This window comes from Cyprinus carpio, chromosome B25 (genome assembly GCF_018340385.1).
Source record: "Cyprinus carpio isolate SPL01 chromosome B25, ASM1834038v1, whole genome shotgun sequence".
Classification (NCBI taxonomy): domain Eukaryota; kingdom Metazoa; phylum Chordata; class Actinopteri; order Cypriniformes; family Cyprinidae; genus Cyprinus; species Cyprinus carpio.
In genome coordinates, this window is record NC_056621.1 from 10,681,308 (window position 1) to 10,698,697 (window position 17,390).

Consider the following 17,390-nt stretch of genomic DNA (forward strand, 5'->3'; position numbering starts at 1 on the left):
TTTCAGGTGATGGTTAGACTGTGATGTGACTAACTGAGCAATAATGTTTTTTTTTTTCAGGGTTTCCAGCACCCTGTTTTACAGGTTACCAGCACCTTGTAGACTCATATAAAATACAAATCTGATATTAAAACGTCTCAGAAGAGTCCAGCGTGTCATCTTGGTGACTGTTGCTGGTGGAATCACTGTCGTAGCTCTCTGTCCCTCCGCAGTGAGCCGTCTCCTTCAACCTCATTAACATATTCATCTGTGGTATTAGGAACAGGATATTACATGGTAAATCTTCATAAGCAAGAACTATGTAGATACAATTTATATACTTTATATAACTTACCAGTGGGTCGTCTTCTGATTTTCCCTGAGCAGGCTGTTTGCGTGGACTGCCCTCCTGAGATATATTGTACCCGTCGAACCCGACGTCCTCTGGCCGAAGCCGCAGCAGGGAATGCCACTCGTGTTGCTGTGGACTTGCCACCCAAGGGAAGCTCTCCATCACCCACTTCGCCGGGTCCTCCCATGCTGCCTTACGCCCATACATCTGCAGAACAAACAGACAATTATTTGTTTGTTTGCTTTAGCATCCCAATATTGTAATGATGAAAGGCAGCTTACCTGCAGCCCTTCTCTGACAGCCTCCAGCATGTAGGGGATGATGGAGTAGTTCCACAGATCAGTGAACCACACTCTTGAGCCTTCAACATCCATTGGGCAGGACAAAAAGAGTCGAGGTCCTGTGGTGGACGAAAGATGTTTTACATGAATTAATATATTAAGCCAGTTTCATACACAAGAAAAGAGTGATTTATTTATATGAAACAACATTAGAAAGAATTGAACAATTCTCAGGTAGGCATATGGGTGATTGTGATTGGCTGTTTCCACACTCACCAATTGTGACATCAGAAGAACTATGTGTTTCCAGGAAGCGGTTGAGATGATGCCAAACACATGGGATCCACTCAATAATCTTAACTAGCTCGCCGTTCCTCACGCGACTGCTGATCTCGTTTTCCAGAAGCTTCCGTCGCAGGTACCGACCCAGAAAACCTTTCAGCGGCTCCATATGATTGGCACACAAAACCCATCTGAAATAAGAGACCAAGTACAAGATTGGATCCACCTTTACCCATGTATTATGAGCTTGAGCAAAATAAGTGTTGAGAAATGCTTGCAGGACCTCTTGTGGAGAGTTGATGTATAGCAATTAGCTAACCCAAATTATATACGCTATATAAATTATATAATACATACATAAATACAATTTTATAAATTTTATATATATATATATATGTATATATATATATATATATATATATATATATATATATATATATATATATATATATATATATATATGTGTATATGTATATATATATGTGTATATGTATATATATATGTGTATATGTATATATATATATGTGTATATGTATATATATATGTATATATATATAATATATATGTATATATATATATATGTATATATGTATATATATATATATATATATATATATATATATATATAAATATACATATTTGTATCTATATATATATATATATATATATATATATATATATATATATATATATAAATATACATATTTGTATCTATATATATATATATATATATATATATATACATATTAACGTATGATATTAACGTATGAGCATATTAGAATGATTTCTAAAGGATCATGTGACACTGAAAACTGAAGTAACGGCTGCTAAATATATTTAGCTTTGAGATCACATAAAAAAATACAGTACAAAATATAGTAATATAGTAAAATACAAAGAGAACACTTCTTTTAAATTGTAGTAATACTTCAACATATTACTGTTTTCAATGTATTCTTATCAGATATATGCAGCCTGTATTTGCTATATAACAAATAAGTTTAAACGTATATGCATGCATATTATAATGATATCTATAGGATATATATATTATGCAAAACTGAAGTAATATATATATGCTATATATATATTTATATTTGATATATATATATACAAAAATACAGTATATATATATATATATATATAAATATATATATATATATATATATATATATATTTACACATGTACATTTAGTCATTTAGCAGACGCTTTTATCCAACATATTACTTTTCAAATGAGGACATTGGAAGCAATCAAAACAACAAAAGAGCCTGATATATAAGTGCTATAACAAGTCTCAGTTAGCCTAAAACATATAGCAAGGACTTTTAAATAATATAATAAATAAAAAGAAAATAATATAACAAGAAACAGATAGAATAGAAAATTATGCAGTAACTGTGTGTAGAGGTCTTTTTTATATAGTATAATAAATGAACAATAAATAGATAGAATACAAAAATATTAAGATATAGTATATATTTTTTATTTTTTTATATATATATAATTAGAATAGTGAGTGAAAAAGTTAGAGGGTCATACAGTATATAAGTGATGTATTAAAGAAAAAAAATAATAATAGTAATATTAAATTATTAAATTATTAGATATTAATTAAATATAAATATTATCCAAAATATTAAAAATTAGTAGTAAATTGAAATCTGAATGAGGTGATACCTGAAATTATGATGAAGCTGTAGATTTGGAGTGGGTGATGGGGTTTGATTCATGGTTCCAATGATGTAAGGACTGTGAGGATATAATACAATTAAACACATGAAATCTACCATGAAACATGAACATTTAAACAACAAATCTGAATTGCCGTAATCTGTTGTGTTGCTCACCACTGGTGGTTCTTGCAGTTGAGCAGGCCGTTGAAAATCTCGGCCAGTGAGGTGACATGGTGAAGGTTATCTAGTATAAGCACCACAGGTATGTCAACAGCATGTACATTGGTTTTACACTGGTCTGCCAGGTTGGACAAGTACTGCTTCAGCTCCTGTATAAAACACACTGTGCATTATTACCAGAACTTTCAAATTTACAACATGCTGAAAGAAAAACCTTGGAGTTTTGTAACACTAAAAGTGTTTAGAATCTATTAAATTGCTGAATAAATCAGCTGCCTACAATTTCCCACTGTTTACAAAGAAAATTATTAAGTGAATAGGATATAAACCTGTCATTAAGTTTTGTATTATTTATTCAATCAGATTAACTGACCTTAGTAGTTTTGTTATCAACATTGAAAGTGGCGATTGCTTGATGTTCCAGCTGTTTTCCCTCTTTTAGGACCAAGTACTCGGCCAGTCTGCTGGCTAGAAAGCTCTTCCCCGTGCCAGAAGGCCCTGAAAAGATGATTCGTCTGTGCTCCTCCAGCTGAGAGATGTATCGCTGCAGAACTGGCTTCGGAATGAGCGTCTCGAACGCCAAACTGTCCTCACTATTGACAGACATGTCTGCAGATGGAGAGACAAGGCTTTGATCATGAGGAAACTGTCAGAGACCTGTCGTCAATGTATTTCAGTGGTGTGGTATTATGTTTTCAAGACTAGTTACTTCTAAAAGAGCAACAGTCATACCTTTCAGCTTGACAGAGATGGTGTCGCTTTCTCCCACAAGATAACCGCATGGCAGGAGTTCTGGTGTGTCTGCATCACTGGCGCGATGGATGTCTGCAATGCTGTACTCCATCACACTGTCAGTGTTCAGACCCAACTGTGTGACAGGATCTACGTAGATGATATATTCCTGTTGGAGTGACATGAACGTGTTTTTTTTCATACGATTTCAACTTAAAGATCTCTAAACTCTAAGTAAAAGAGTTTTTGTACCTTAAAGAGTCGTCTGACTACACCATCTAGGACATCCCATTTGGTTTTTCCACTGACACCAATGCAGCCCAGCAAGAACTGAGAAGGTCTGCACTCCTGCCAAAAGCAGTACAAAGAAGTGTTTGAAGTGACACTGCTGAGATCATTGAGTTATTTTTTGCTGAAAGGTCTTGAGTTGTACCTCTTTCCATTCTGGATTTTTCTCCAGACTGACCACAACCTTCACATGCTGTCCCTCTTTCCAGGAACTTCCATCTCCACTGTCTTCTAGCAACATATCTATAATTCAACGGAGAATTTCAGTCATTTACAATGTCACAAAAATATAATTTTTGAAGTTAAGAAGTCTTTTCTACCTAAGCTGGTGGATTCTGTGAGGCTGTGTTGAGAAGAAAGGCCCACAGAAGAAGGGGAGATGGACATCTGAGAAGGAGCTCTGCTACCACTGCCTCGGCTCTCCATCTTTAATCTGTCATTCTCCACTTTCAGCCTCTCAATCTCAATCTGTTAGGATAAAACAGATTTTATGACAGAATTAAGTAACAAAATTGGCCTCCACGCCAAACATACTGAATGATTAAGTGTCAGTACAAGCATGTACTGTATTAAAGGGTTAGTTTTTGTTTTCTTTGCGCACAAAAAGTATTCTCGTAGCTTCATTACAGTTGAACCACTGATGTATTAATTACTTATCTTCATGTGGTTCCAATATCTTTATGGGTCTTTTATTTTTTAGTTCACTTTTTTTGTATTCAGGGTATTTTGGCTCTCAGATTTCATCAAAAACATCATAATTTGTGTTCTGATGATGAACGAAGGTATTACAGGTTTGGAGCGACAAATTTTCATTTTTGGGAGAACTACCCCTTTAAACATATTGTCTTGTCAAAGCAGATGCTCACTTGCATGCGGTTCATGGATTCTCGTAATTGGTCCAATTGGTGGGCGGAGCTGAGAGCCTCCAATCTGATGTCTGTGAGTTTCATTTCTTTATCACGCAGTTCACTGCGCAGCTGCATGACTGTTTCAGCCTCACTGTCCGTACACTCTGAAATCCTGTGACAAACACATACGTAACATCAAACAAAAAAGAAAACAGACAAGATTAATTTAAAACACATCAGTGGAAAAAACAAAACAAAAATGAAAACAATGCAAACAAATTAGAAAACAGTAAAACAAAACAGATAAAAAACAAAGCAAGATCTAAACAAACAAACGAAAAACACTTAAATACCAAACAAACAATGCAATACATATATATAAAATATACAAACAAATAAAATCAAATATTGTTGTTTTGTTTTTAAAATTAGTTCATTGTTTTGTAATTTGAATCAAAACAATGAAAAAAAAATCACAAACCATTAAATATTGATTAACAGTGGAAGTTAATTTTCTATCAATCAACTGTGGAAGTAGTGCAAGAATTGGAAATAGCAACAATACTTAATCATTTATGAATCAGGGCATATAGTGTTTTAAAACTGTTAATTGTTTAGAATTACTAATGTAGGAGTCATTGGTTGAACATCTGTTCTTGGCATTTTATTCAGGGAACTGATCACCACAGATTGAGAAATATTGGTATTGTTTGTGCCATTCCCTTTACCGTGCCAGTGAGGCAGACCTCATGGACTTGCTGCTACAGCCCCAGACAGGCCCATGTGCAGGCAGCGAGGACAGTTGAGGACTATGAACATACACATATCAACCATGAGAGAAACTCTGAGGGTGTTCCACGTTGCATTGGACATTTATAAAAACTCTCATCACATTGAGAGTTACTCTGTAGAAACATAAAATTTGGGTGTGTGTAACTTTTTAGTTTACAAAATGAGTGGTATTTTCCAAAAAACACTACCTAGTTCTAGACTAAATCACACTGTAAATGGTGCTTGTCTATTATAAATCTTTCTTCCATCCAAAATGAGGCTTAAGAAGTTTCCAGAAAATCATATATTTCAGAAAACTCCTGGTTGAAGGTTTGCTACCTGAACCAAGACCAAAAGGAATCGGGCTATTATTATAGAAAAATAAGAAATAATAAAACATTGATTAGTAATAATAATAATGTTATTATTATTATTATTATTATTATTATTATTATTTTTATTAAAACAAGAAAAAAATAACTTAGATACTGAGATAATAGATAAATGTATAATAATAATAATACACTCTTTATAAATTATAAATAGCAACACACTATAATTTATAAATTATTATAAAATAATAATTTAAAATAAATGATTAATTAAATAAAAGTCCAATAATAATAATAACATTAATAAGAATACATTTTATTAGTGTTGTTGTTGTTGATGTGAGGAGCTTAATAGATACATTTATAATAATAAATAACAATATATTATTATTATTATTTTAATATAATGTAACTTCTGCACACTCATTCTGACATGAAATAAAAATAGGAATTATGGGTTGCAAAACTATTTTTATGAACAGATATCATTATAATATTTATTATAATAAGTTATAAATGAAAATAAATACATGTATAATAATAATAATAATAATTTTGATATAATTATTAAATAACAATTTACAATAAATTCTTAATTAAAATAAATAAATGTATAATAATAATAATAATAATAATAAATTTTTATTAGTATTATTGTTGTTGTTGTTGAAGTGAGGAGCTTACAGGGAGTTGGAGTGGGAGTTGCGTATCATTGGAGAAGAGGCCGTTGAGCCGTTATAGGGGAGTTTGGGTGAAGATGGCAGAGAAGAGTCGGTCATCTCTTCAATGTCCGAGTGAGAGGACGCCGATTTAGGAGACTTTTTCTTCCCGAATGCTTGTTTAAAGGAGCTCCGCAGCTGTGGAAAAAACAAATCTGTTACTACGAAACCTTCAACACATAGCTGTTAGTAGCTAATATGCTTTTTAAATATGCTGTTTATCTTTATAAACTATCCCTTTAAAACATTCCAGAAATATAAAAAGATATTCCGAAGGAGTCATTTATCCCACCTTACCTCATACACCTGTACCATAATATGAAAGCACAGAGAAAATCAGACAAAAAACATAATTCAACACCATGTAGCTAAATAACCACTCGCTCGAACAGTTAGCAGATTTTAAAATACAAATGCAACACATTCTGAAGGAGGGGAGATCACCTGCACAACATAAATCTGATAAATCTAGTGATGGGAAACACTGGTTCTAGCTCTAAAACTGCAGAACGACGTCAACACTTCGACAACAGGGTTAGCTTTGCATACGTAGTTATCAGGCAGTTTTCCTCCACCAGATGATATAGCCTGAATGCAAGAGGACAAATGAATTTATGATATTGATGACTGATATTTACTCTACACTTTCAAAATGAATTACTTCAAAAAATTGGTTATTTGTGATTATTAGTATCAAATTTATTAGTTTTTGTTTACATAATATGTGTGTGTGTACTGTTTATATTATTATGTATATATAAATAGATACACATGCATGTATATATTTAAGAAAAATGTTTATATACACAGTACACACACATATAATATGTAAACAAAAACTTGTATTTTGGATGCGATTAATCGTGATTAATCGTTTGAAACAAACACATAAAGCCAAGTTTAAGCCACTAAGGTACTACTAAGACATAAGTATTCACCTTTCCTCCACCACATGTAGGCTGATGATATGAAACATCCACAAATGAAAAGAAAATGTAACATTTAAATGGTTAAAACAAATAAGTAATCCAATCTACCATTGATCTAACTCTAACTAGTCTGGTCAGTCTTGGAGAGAACCGTGTTTTAGGAGAAAAGAAGGTATTTTTGCATTGGATGGATGGGTTTGAACACTTACCCAGTTTTTCTTCTTCTTCTTGTTCTTAGCATCCAGCTCCAGGTTGCTGCCGATGCTGGAGTGGCTGGTGGCGCTGGTCATGCTGGAGACGCTGTCTGATGAGGGCTGCCTGTGGATCCGCAACTCTCGCTGGGACTGAGGCGACCCGTTGACAGAATCAAGAGAAACTGAGGGAGAGAAAGGAAAAGAAAAATGAAGCATAGGTAACACATGCGATACTGTTTATTTTATTGTACTAAAGTTATTGAGATCTCACCCTTGTGGTTTGTTAATGTTGGGTCTGGTGTGTTAATGACTCCATTGATGGTGGCTTGAGTCGCTGAGTTCTGCTTCTGAAGGAGCTCAATGTTCTTCCTCAAGTCATTCAGCTCTGTGTCCTGCAAAAAGTGATATTAAACAATATTCAATTATATTTAGCAATAATACATTTACAGAGACCAAATGAAGCTGTTTTCCTCATAGGGATGATTTTAGGTTATAATATGTCATGAGGACTTCTTCAGAAATTCTCGTCCTTACAGACATAATAAAACACACACCTTCTGTTCTGCTGTCGTCGTCAGGCTCTGCAGCCGGATGGTCATGTTTCCTAAACTCTGCTCAAAGGCCGCCACAAGGTGAGCCTGAAGACACACACAATTTCATTTACAAAGTAAATCAGTTTTATTTTATTAAGCAATATGCAATAAATGGACAAAGACTCAAAGCAGTTGTAGAGTTAAACCAGATGTTGAGCAGTCAACTGAAGTATGATCACATTTCTAGAAAAATGTGGGTCGCAGCTTGTCAGTAATGAATCCAAATATGTCTGTGAGACTGAGTTTTGTGATAAAGACAAGCTGTGGCATGAACTCGGGTTGTTAGGCTGACATTTAGAGGATAAAGAAACAGGTAAAAACTCAACAGCCAGTATAAAGACTGACATATCCTCACCTAATGTCAACAAAAACCAGGAACATAAATACAGACATATTTCTATGTAAATAAATACAAAATACAAATAAAAAAAGATTGTATAAAATTCCAAAATGGTAAATACTACTAATATAAGCAATAAATATAATAAACTATTTTATACTCTACGTTTATTATGAGATAATTTTTATATAATTGCTATATGTATTACAAAATGCATTAATATATATTTTTAATAACAATAAATGTTTATAAATGTATATAATATTGTGGATTGTATAGTATAATTTAATATGCTTTATATATATATATATATATATATATATATATATATATATATATATATATATATATATATATATATATATATATATTCACACATATACACATGCATACACATATATAGAAACAATCAGTATAATATATTATAGATCGATATAACTAATATGGATAAGTGTATTCATAATACATTTTCATAATAAACAATACTACTTTCAACTGTGAGTTAAACTGAAATATGACACAATTAATATTACACACACACACACACACACACACACACACACACAATGCACGCATATAATATAGAAATATAATATAATTAATAAGGTCTAAAATCGATTCATAATAAAACTACAAATATCACAAAAAATACAAATAAAATTCCAAAATTATACTTCTAATACAGGTAATACATGTAATAAACTATTTTACACTCTGCTTTTATTATAAGCAAATTTCTATATAATTGATATATGTATTAAAAGATGCATTTATAAGATGCAGATGCAGAAGATATATATATATAATTTTTTCAATAAATAGTTAGAAACGTATATAATATTGTGGATAGTATAGTATAATTGATTTGCAATACACACATCATGTAAGCACAAACTTTATATATATATATACACACACACACACATACTGTATATATATATATATATATATATATATATATATATATATATGTATATGTATATGTATATATATATATATATATATATATATATATATATATATATATATATATATATATATTATATATATATATATATATATATATATATGATACATATATATATATATGATACAAAACAACAACAGATTAATCCCAAGAGTCACAAACACAATCCTCAAACTAAGCAGCATCACAAACCCCCTCAGGGCATCCTCAAATTAAACAACCAGTTCTAATAAGTCAAACATCTTCAGCCCACCTCAGTGAATTCTCGCTTCCTCCTTTTACTCTGGTTCTTTGAGCTGCCGCTGTGGCTCTTGCTCTGCCTGAGAGGCTTTGCTTTAGTCCTCTCACAGACCCTCTTCAAAGATGGGTAATGATTCAGAGGATGCCAGGTAACTGCTCGACTGGAGTTAGCCTTGCCTGTCAACATCTTTGGGTTGATGAACTGCATACGTACTAAAACACTGAGGACGACGTGTACCTTAGATTTCTGCTCAGCTGTGGATGCCAAAAATGAGCAACCACACTCGTACACAACACAACAAGCGTGTCATATGCAACATGAGCCGATAACAAGGGACTGGAGATCTGGATGACGTCCATCGGAGGGAGTCAGAGGTTTGTGTTTGGGCATGTGCTGTTTCAAACATCAGATAACCCCCAATATAGCTTCCTCATGGATTTGTGTGTGCGTAAAACACTTTAGCAAACCCCAGAAGGGCAAAAGCCTCTAGTTTTGTTTATGAAACCCATATGAGAGCTGACGGATGGATAGGGGTTTTAGGATGTGACGATTCATTAGGTTGTGTCGGCCAAATGCGGGCTGTCATATTTGTTTTATTGAGCAAATAATTCCACTTAAAGGAGCATCTCACAAATATACACACATACACACAAAATTACACACTATCTTTGTCAATACACTGCAGGCAGCCGGAAAAATAAATCACTGTTTTACCAAGCTGTACAAAAGTCAAGACTACACCATGTTACAAATCCAACATGAACCGGTTCTAGAACTACTAACAACATCTTTGATAACACCACAGTTTAAAAACTGCCAACTGAACCACTGAGCAAGTAGCATGTAGCAGATGTTAATTGAAGATAATTGAAGATAATATATTAAATATTAATTAAAAAAATTATAATGGATTATACAGTATGAAACCCAATTTATAAATTTATAATATTTAAAATATTTGTAATTTTAACATTATATCCCTCAGTTGTGACTTTTTTTTTTTTTGAAATGGAAAAAATATTGTTGATTTATTTATGTAATTTTTTTTTTTAGTTAATAATAAAAATGATTTAATTATAATATATTATTACATTTGTAATTTGAATTTTATATCTCATAGGCGTGACTTTTTAAAATAAAAAAATATATAAAAATAATTAATAATATATAATTAATAATAATAATAATAATATGTGTATGTGTGTGTGTGTATGTTATATAGTATATATATTATAGATATATATATATATATATATATATATATATATATATATATATATATATATATATATATATAATATATATATATATATATAAATATATTTATATTATAATTATTATAATTACTATTAAATATATATTATTAATTATTTTTACCATTTTATTTTAGTAATTGTGACTTCTTATCTCCTGGCTGGATCTTTACATCTCACAATACGACTTTTTATCAAATACAGATTTATTCACAATGATGCTTGATGCTCAAGAGCTATGCTAGGCAGATTCTGAATTGAATATGAATGAAAACTAGTTGAAAGAAAGAAGCGGTTCATTGTTTATTAAAGGTATATTGCGGTTAATAGGGCCAAAACGACTGTCCAGTGTACTCACATTGGCACTGAGCTGTGTTGTGAGCGCCGAGACCTTTTCCTGCGATGCGTCCAGTTCCCTCCGCAGCTTACGGATCTAAACAAACATTAAATTCAGTTATTCAAACACAAGCTGACTTCTGATGCTAATGTCAGACCAGTTTGTGGTTTCTCATATAATAATGTGCTAAGTAGAGACTAGCCCTTGATCAGCATGAAAGGGAAACTTTGGATGCAGACATAAAACACAAAGATTAAAGAGTAGATATCAAGGACAGTTACCATGAGGCCGTCACGACAAACCCAGAAATTTTCAAAGGTTTAAAGAGAGTTGCATCAAAGAGTGTTTAAAATTACAAACCAGCTGAGAAAAACAGTGTTTTGGACAGTCTACAGGCTCCCATGTGCAATACAGTCAATAATTTACATTATAAGAAATGAGGGATGCTGTTCTCACCTCCGTTTGAGACTTTTCCTCAGGCTAGAGGTGGAAAAAGAAGAAAAGACAAAGATTAATGGTTTGGAATAAAGATTTTTGAGCATCTGTGTAAAGAAAGACACTTAAGAGAAAGACAAGTCACCATGAAGTTTGTGTGTTATTACCTTTACCTGATAAACGCAGTTTAAACATTGGTTAATTTCTTTTATCTCTAACTTAACTGCTTGTAATTTCTCATTAACTCTGACATTTTTTGACTATAAAGTCTATTGACTTTAACAGTGAAAACTCCACACAAGTTTTTACAGCTAACTTGTAATTTTGTAAAGCTAACAAAAGTATCACAAGACAACCTGGACATATGAAAAAACCACTGAACTTTAACATTTAGCATCAATTCAAAATCTTTTGACTCACCGGAGAGTAAACTGATGATGTGCTAGAAACTAGAGACAAAGATGAGCCATGAACTGTGAAAAGAAGAAAAATACCATCAAAATAAAACCACTGTTGTATTGCAGTAGCATGTGAGCCACTGAATAACTAGCATGAAAAATTAGCAGAATAAGCTTGCACAGACACCATAAAGTGCTTATCACATTTTAAGTGGGCCGTTGTTTAGTCAACAATATCTTTATGACCAGAATATTTATATGTGCAAGTATGTTTTTTCTTTTTTTGTTTTTATGTGTTACTGAAAAACAAAAGGAAAAAGGAGTATGAAGTATGAAATGTGATGTGTGTTGTTTTTTGATTTGTGGGTTATTGGATTTTCAATTGTGATAAAATGTTATAAATCCCCTTCATCAAACTGCATATTCGCAAGAGTTTGTGTGTTCCTCTCCTTGTATTTTCGAAAATTACAAAAAAAAAAAAGAAAAAAAAAGAAAGAAAACTCTGTCAAGTGGTGCTTAAACTAAACTAAGGGATCAGTCTTTATGACTAATCTCAAGCAACAAATGGTTTCTTCACGGTCCAGAGAAACTGCATAGGAGGGATTTTAACCCTAGACAAAAAACCTAGACAAGAATGACATTTTAAATAAAAGCTGAAATTTAGCAGCCATTACTCAAGTTATAATTGTCACGACCCTTCAGAAATAATTTTAATATGCTGAATGGGTGCTCAAGAAACATTTCTGATTACTAACAATGTTGAAAATAGATGGGTTGCTTTATATTTCTGTGGAAACCATTATTTTTCAGGATTTTCAGGATTCTTTGATGAATAGAAAATTCAAAAGAACAACATTTATTTGAAATCTTCAGTAACAATAGAAACTTCTTTACTGTCGCTTTATATCACTGTAATACATCCTTACATTATTTCTTTATTGAATAAATTTTTTTTTGTTGTATGTGTATGTTGTTATTATTCAGTACCATGATACATCCAAAATACCACCTTTTTACCGTGGTGCCACCACAGTGCTTTTAAAGCTCTGCAGTTCACATTAATTTCACCAAATACAAATTTATTTAACGGTAATTCCTCTCTGAGCCAACTTTTCACTTTTTAAGCCAATAACAAACAGACTGGGCAAAAATAACCCTTAAAAACAAATGCATTAGATTGAGGACATGCATCATTGCGAACAGCAACTGTTGTTCTTTTTACAAGCCTGAACACCGCTGCTTAAGTTCACTGGCACATTGAAATCAACACCATCACTACCTTACAAAGACATGAATCATAAATGGAAAAAGCAAAAGAGCCTTGGGACAAGTGGTGTTGAGCCAATGCAGGCGAGTTAATCATCAAATCAACATTAACTGTAGGGTAAAGGCTGCCAGGCCAACAAAGCCGCTCTTTGTTTGTTTATGCTTTGGTGCAAGTAAGGACACACGTTGTCGAAAACCCTAACATTAATGACAACCTATCATTTAGTTATTAGCTAACGGAACAATAGAGGTCTATTTCCTCTTTTCCAAAAACATGATGTTATGGATTAAGCTATGATAGTAAATTCTGATAGCAGACAGCAATAACACATTCATTTGATACTACCTCATATTCAGTCTCCTTATACACACCAAAGTACACAAAAATTGCACAAATTTACAATGGTTTATTTAGATCCATCAGAATCATTCTGAAGTCTCACCTTCCTCCAGGCCCTCACGGAACGATCCGGAGCTGCTCATAGTGCGGCTCTTTTCCTCCAGGCTCATCGAGGTGTTCCTCAGACGTGGATCGATGTAGGGGTCGCACAGGTTGTCGTGATTGCCTTGACCGTTGGTGCCGCGTATAGTTGCTATCTGAGAAGCTGTGATGGGACTGCCTGGATTGTCAACACAGGGATCAGGGTTAAAAAAAATACTAAGATTGAACCTAATGACATGAATGTGCATTGCTCACAATAAGGGGGACACTAGTAGATATTTTAGTTAAAGCATTAAATGTACATTTTCAATAAAATTGACAATTCTTACTTTAAACTTAAACTTAGCTTAAAACTTAAAACACAGTTTGAGCTGCATTAAGTCTGGTGCTAGTGTTGGGTAATAATCCAACAGACGATTATCTAATCTAGGGATGCACCATTCAGGGTGATACCGATATATCAGTAATTATTTTCATGCTATGGCCAATAACCAATAAATGGCTGATATTAAAATGTATACTATTTTGTCTGAAAAATTACACATAAAACAGAAAAAAAAAAGAATAATTTAAACATCACAACATTATAATGCATTGTATGAAAAATGGATATTCATGGATATCTAGATTTGGATTTAAGATTTTCTAGATTACATTTAACAGTGTTTCACTAAAATAGTTTTTATTTTTATGTATTTTTGAATTAACTTTATATAACCATTAGATGAAAGCAAAGGTAATCTAAATGTACAAAAAAAGGGAAATGTACAAGTAAAATTTAATATCAAATATCAAACGATAAGATTACATATGCACATTACATTTATCGGTAGCGATATATAAAAAATTACAATTATATATAAACACACATCCACCAATATTAACACTGGTGGATAATCCTAATCAGTATGGTAACAATATATTCTGCATCTTACAGTGTAAACCCTAGAGTAACAAAACCAGTGATCATGCATATTTTCTTGTGTTTACCAAGTGTGCTAAAGTTATAGCGTGTGCCGGAGGCAGAAGCAGGGGTGTAGGGAGAAGAGCCAGTTGAACCCGGGAGCCCAACAGCTGAGGGAGAACGTAGCCAATCACGGGCCTCTTCATGACCTTTGACCTGAGGCACATGACCATACCTGCAGGTTTAAAACAAGTGTATGTAAGTCAATGAAATGGAGTGTTGTTTTTCTCTTTTGCATGAACATTCTCTTGAAAACCGCTCCAAGATAAATGTCACAATGCCAGGATAAGCACAGCTATCCAATCTATGGAGGGTAATAGAAAACCCAAGTCCACAGCTCCAAGCTCCCATGATTATTTGCATACTACAATATTTAACCAGGTCAGCAGGTACATACAAAGTAAATACCATAATGTGTACTAAACGAATCAAAACCCAGTTAAAACAAACTGCACTGACATACAATCAATATACTGGCATACTACTGACATAATCAGGGATCTAGACTAAAACAATGAGTAGGGAGCCACTGGCTCAAAAAAAAAAAAAAAAAAAAAAAAAGTGGAAAAAAAAGAAAATTAAGGATTAAATTACTGTTTTGGCTGACCAATTAGATTTAGATTGACTGATTAAAAATTACTGATTATTACACAAAATCTGAGACTATTTTGTGAATCTTTTTGACTAAAAAGAACAAGTTCAAAAGAGTCTTTTCAAGGAATCAAGGAAGGTTTACTGTCATTCCAAAAACATGAAGAACATGAAAGGAACAAAACTAAGTACTGAGCTTTCCTGTTATTATTTCCCTTAAAAATTATTGTTACAAATTTCTATTTTTTTTGTAGTCACCGCCAGGAGCCCTGACCAGGCTGCACACAAGCAAGACAAAAACACAAAGCAAAAGTGACCAATTGGCCACAAAGATAGCTTTACCTGTCCTGTTTCCGTGGGAGTGTGTTGCGTGTAAATTTAGGGCTAGCAGAGGGGGAGGAGTGAGGGCTAGAGAAGGGTACAGGGCAGACAAAACAAAAAGAGGCAGATAAAAGTGACAGAAAAGAGAGAGGAGATAAAGAAATGATTAAAGAGGTGTAGGTGGAAAGGAAGATAGATCATCACTAGAGATATAAACCATACTTTCAAGTCACAAATAGCTGGATGAATCATTTCTGTTGACATGAAGTTTGCATGGTTGAACAATCAGTTTCTCACCTGTCTGAGAGGCCATTTCGGGCGCTGTTGGTCCGGTTAAGACATAAATCTTCCTTTCCCAAGGAAACATCAATGGAGTCACTACTGATGTGATTGGAGCCGGATCCATCCCTGCCTCCCCAAGGAGAGAAAGCTGATGCTGGGCTGGAGGTCATAGAGGAAAGGGTCTGCTCTCCATGACCCCCAGAGGGCACCGTCAGGCTGTCACTATTAACTGGGCCACTGCCTCCGCTGGCGACTGATGGTGTGTTTACAGAACCATTCTGCTGGATGGACATTGCATGAGGATTGGAGATGATGGTGGAGTTCTTCATGTTCTCCATGGTGGTGACCGAAGCTTGCTTGTTGCAAGATTTGCTACCAAAGAGTCTGGATGCACAGAGGGAAAGAAATTCAATAACAAGATTACATTTTTTTGAACTAAAATGGTTGCAATTACAACAAAAAGTAAACATTGTGACAATAACTGAAAATCTAGGTTGCATCATAGTAGACTGCATGCCGTTGTCACTCTACTCGTCTTTTTAATGACTCTGTGATATCCGATTCACAAACAAATGACTCTTATCAACTGTTTTTTTTTTTAATGAATCAGTCAAAAAACTTTAATGAAATGGTCTCATACTCACTTGAATGCAAGTAGTTTGAATCAGACTCAAAATTTTTCATTGGCAACAAATGACTCTTTGAAGCAGTTCTTTTTAACGAGTCAGTCGAAAAGATTCATGTAACTGTCTCAAACTCGCTTACAAGTAAGTGATTGAATCAATAAGCAGGGGAAATGTTCATAGTGCAGGCTGCAATGACCGAATTGCAAACAAATTGCTTTTGAGTTTGACAGGCATTACTGAGATCACGATTAACACCCTCCCTCACTGAATCATGAGTCAGTTTCCATTTCAGTTTCCATGTCCATTTCAAAATCAACTAGGAACTGTAATGTATATTTTTGGTTTGTGAAAATCAGTTTATTTATAGATTGGCTCCTCGTATGAAAATATGTAATTAATGATACATTGAAGTATTCAACCAAAAAAGTAGTAAATTAGCCTAAGTTCCAACTGAACTGACAAGAATCACTTTCATGTTTTTTTGTTGATCATTGACAACAAAATGGAACTCAACATCATTCTTCACTGAGGGTATCAAAACTGTCCCCTGGAGGGCCACTATTCTACAAAGTTTAGCTCCAGTCCTAATTAAACAACCCTGAACCATCTGTCAGGTCTTCGGGCTCACTAAAAACCTCCAAACAAGGGTGTTGGGGCAGCTAAATTCTGTAGGTCACTAGCCGTCCAGGATGGACACCTCTGTTCTTCACAAAGGAAAATATGAGATAAGGAAAGTCTGGCACCTCTGATTTTTCTCATTACTTCATGGA

The 17,390-nt window shown here is 33.5% G+C and overlaps 1 protein-coding gene across 6 annotated transcripts in view; it reads right to left on the reverse strand.

The window, feature by feature from the left end:
* Nucleotides 1–17,390, reverse strand: part of LOC109087420 (neuron navigator 2-like) — a 65,812-nt gene continuing 48,422 nt past the window's right edge. For 4 of the 6 annotated variants that reach the window (XM_042753558.1, XM_042753557.1, XM_042753560.1 and 1 more), the window contains 24 exons: nt 16,010–16,378; nt 15,734–15,799; nt 14,827–14,975; nt 13,838–14,014; nt 12,151–12,203; nt 11,752–11,775; nt 11,317–11,391; nt 8,119–8,202; nt 7,836–7,956; nt 7,580–7,746; nt 6,407–6,579; nt 5,348–5,428; nt 4,638–4,791; nt 4,092–4,239; nt 3,917–4,014; nt 3,736–3,831; nt 3,484–3,652; nt 3,125–3,360; nt 2,746–2,900; nt 2,576–2,647; nt 889–1,085; nt 613–731; nt 335–538; nt 1–247 (listed from right to left, as the gene is read on the reverse strand). In XM_042753558.1, coding sequence (XP_042609492.1) covers nt 128–247; nt 335–538; nt 613–731; nt 889–1,085; nt 2,576–2,647; nt 2,746–2,900; nt 3,125–3,360; nt 3,484–3,652; nt 3,736–3,831; nt 3,917–4,014; nt 4,092–4,239; nt 4,638–4,791; nt 5,348–5,428; nt 6,407–6,579; nt 7,580–7,746; nt 7,836–7,956; nt 8,119–8,202; nt 11,317–11,391; nt 11,752–11,775; nt 12,151–12,203; nt 13,838–14,014; nt 14,827–14,975; nt 15,734–15,799; nt 16,010–16,378 — 3,307 coding nt within the window. In that variant the 3' untranslated portion in view covers nt 1–127. The remainder of the gene's footprint in view (nt 248–334; nt 539–612; nt 732–888; nt 1,086–2,575; nt 2,648–2,745; nt 2,901–3,124; nt 3,361–3,483; nt 3,653–3,735; nt 3,832–3,916; nt 4,015–4,091; nt 4,240–4,637; nt 4,792–5,347; nt 5,429–6,406; nt 6,580–7,579; nt 7,747–7,835; nt 7,957–8,118; nt 8,203–11,316; nt 11,392–11,751; nt 11,776–12,150; nt 12,204–13,837; nt 14,015–14,826; nt 14,976–15,733; nt 15,800–16,009; nt 16,379–17,390) is intronic. The other 2 variants (XM_042753559.1, XM_042753561.1) reach the window with 2 other exon arrangements.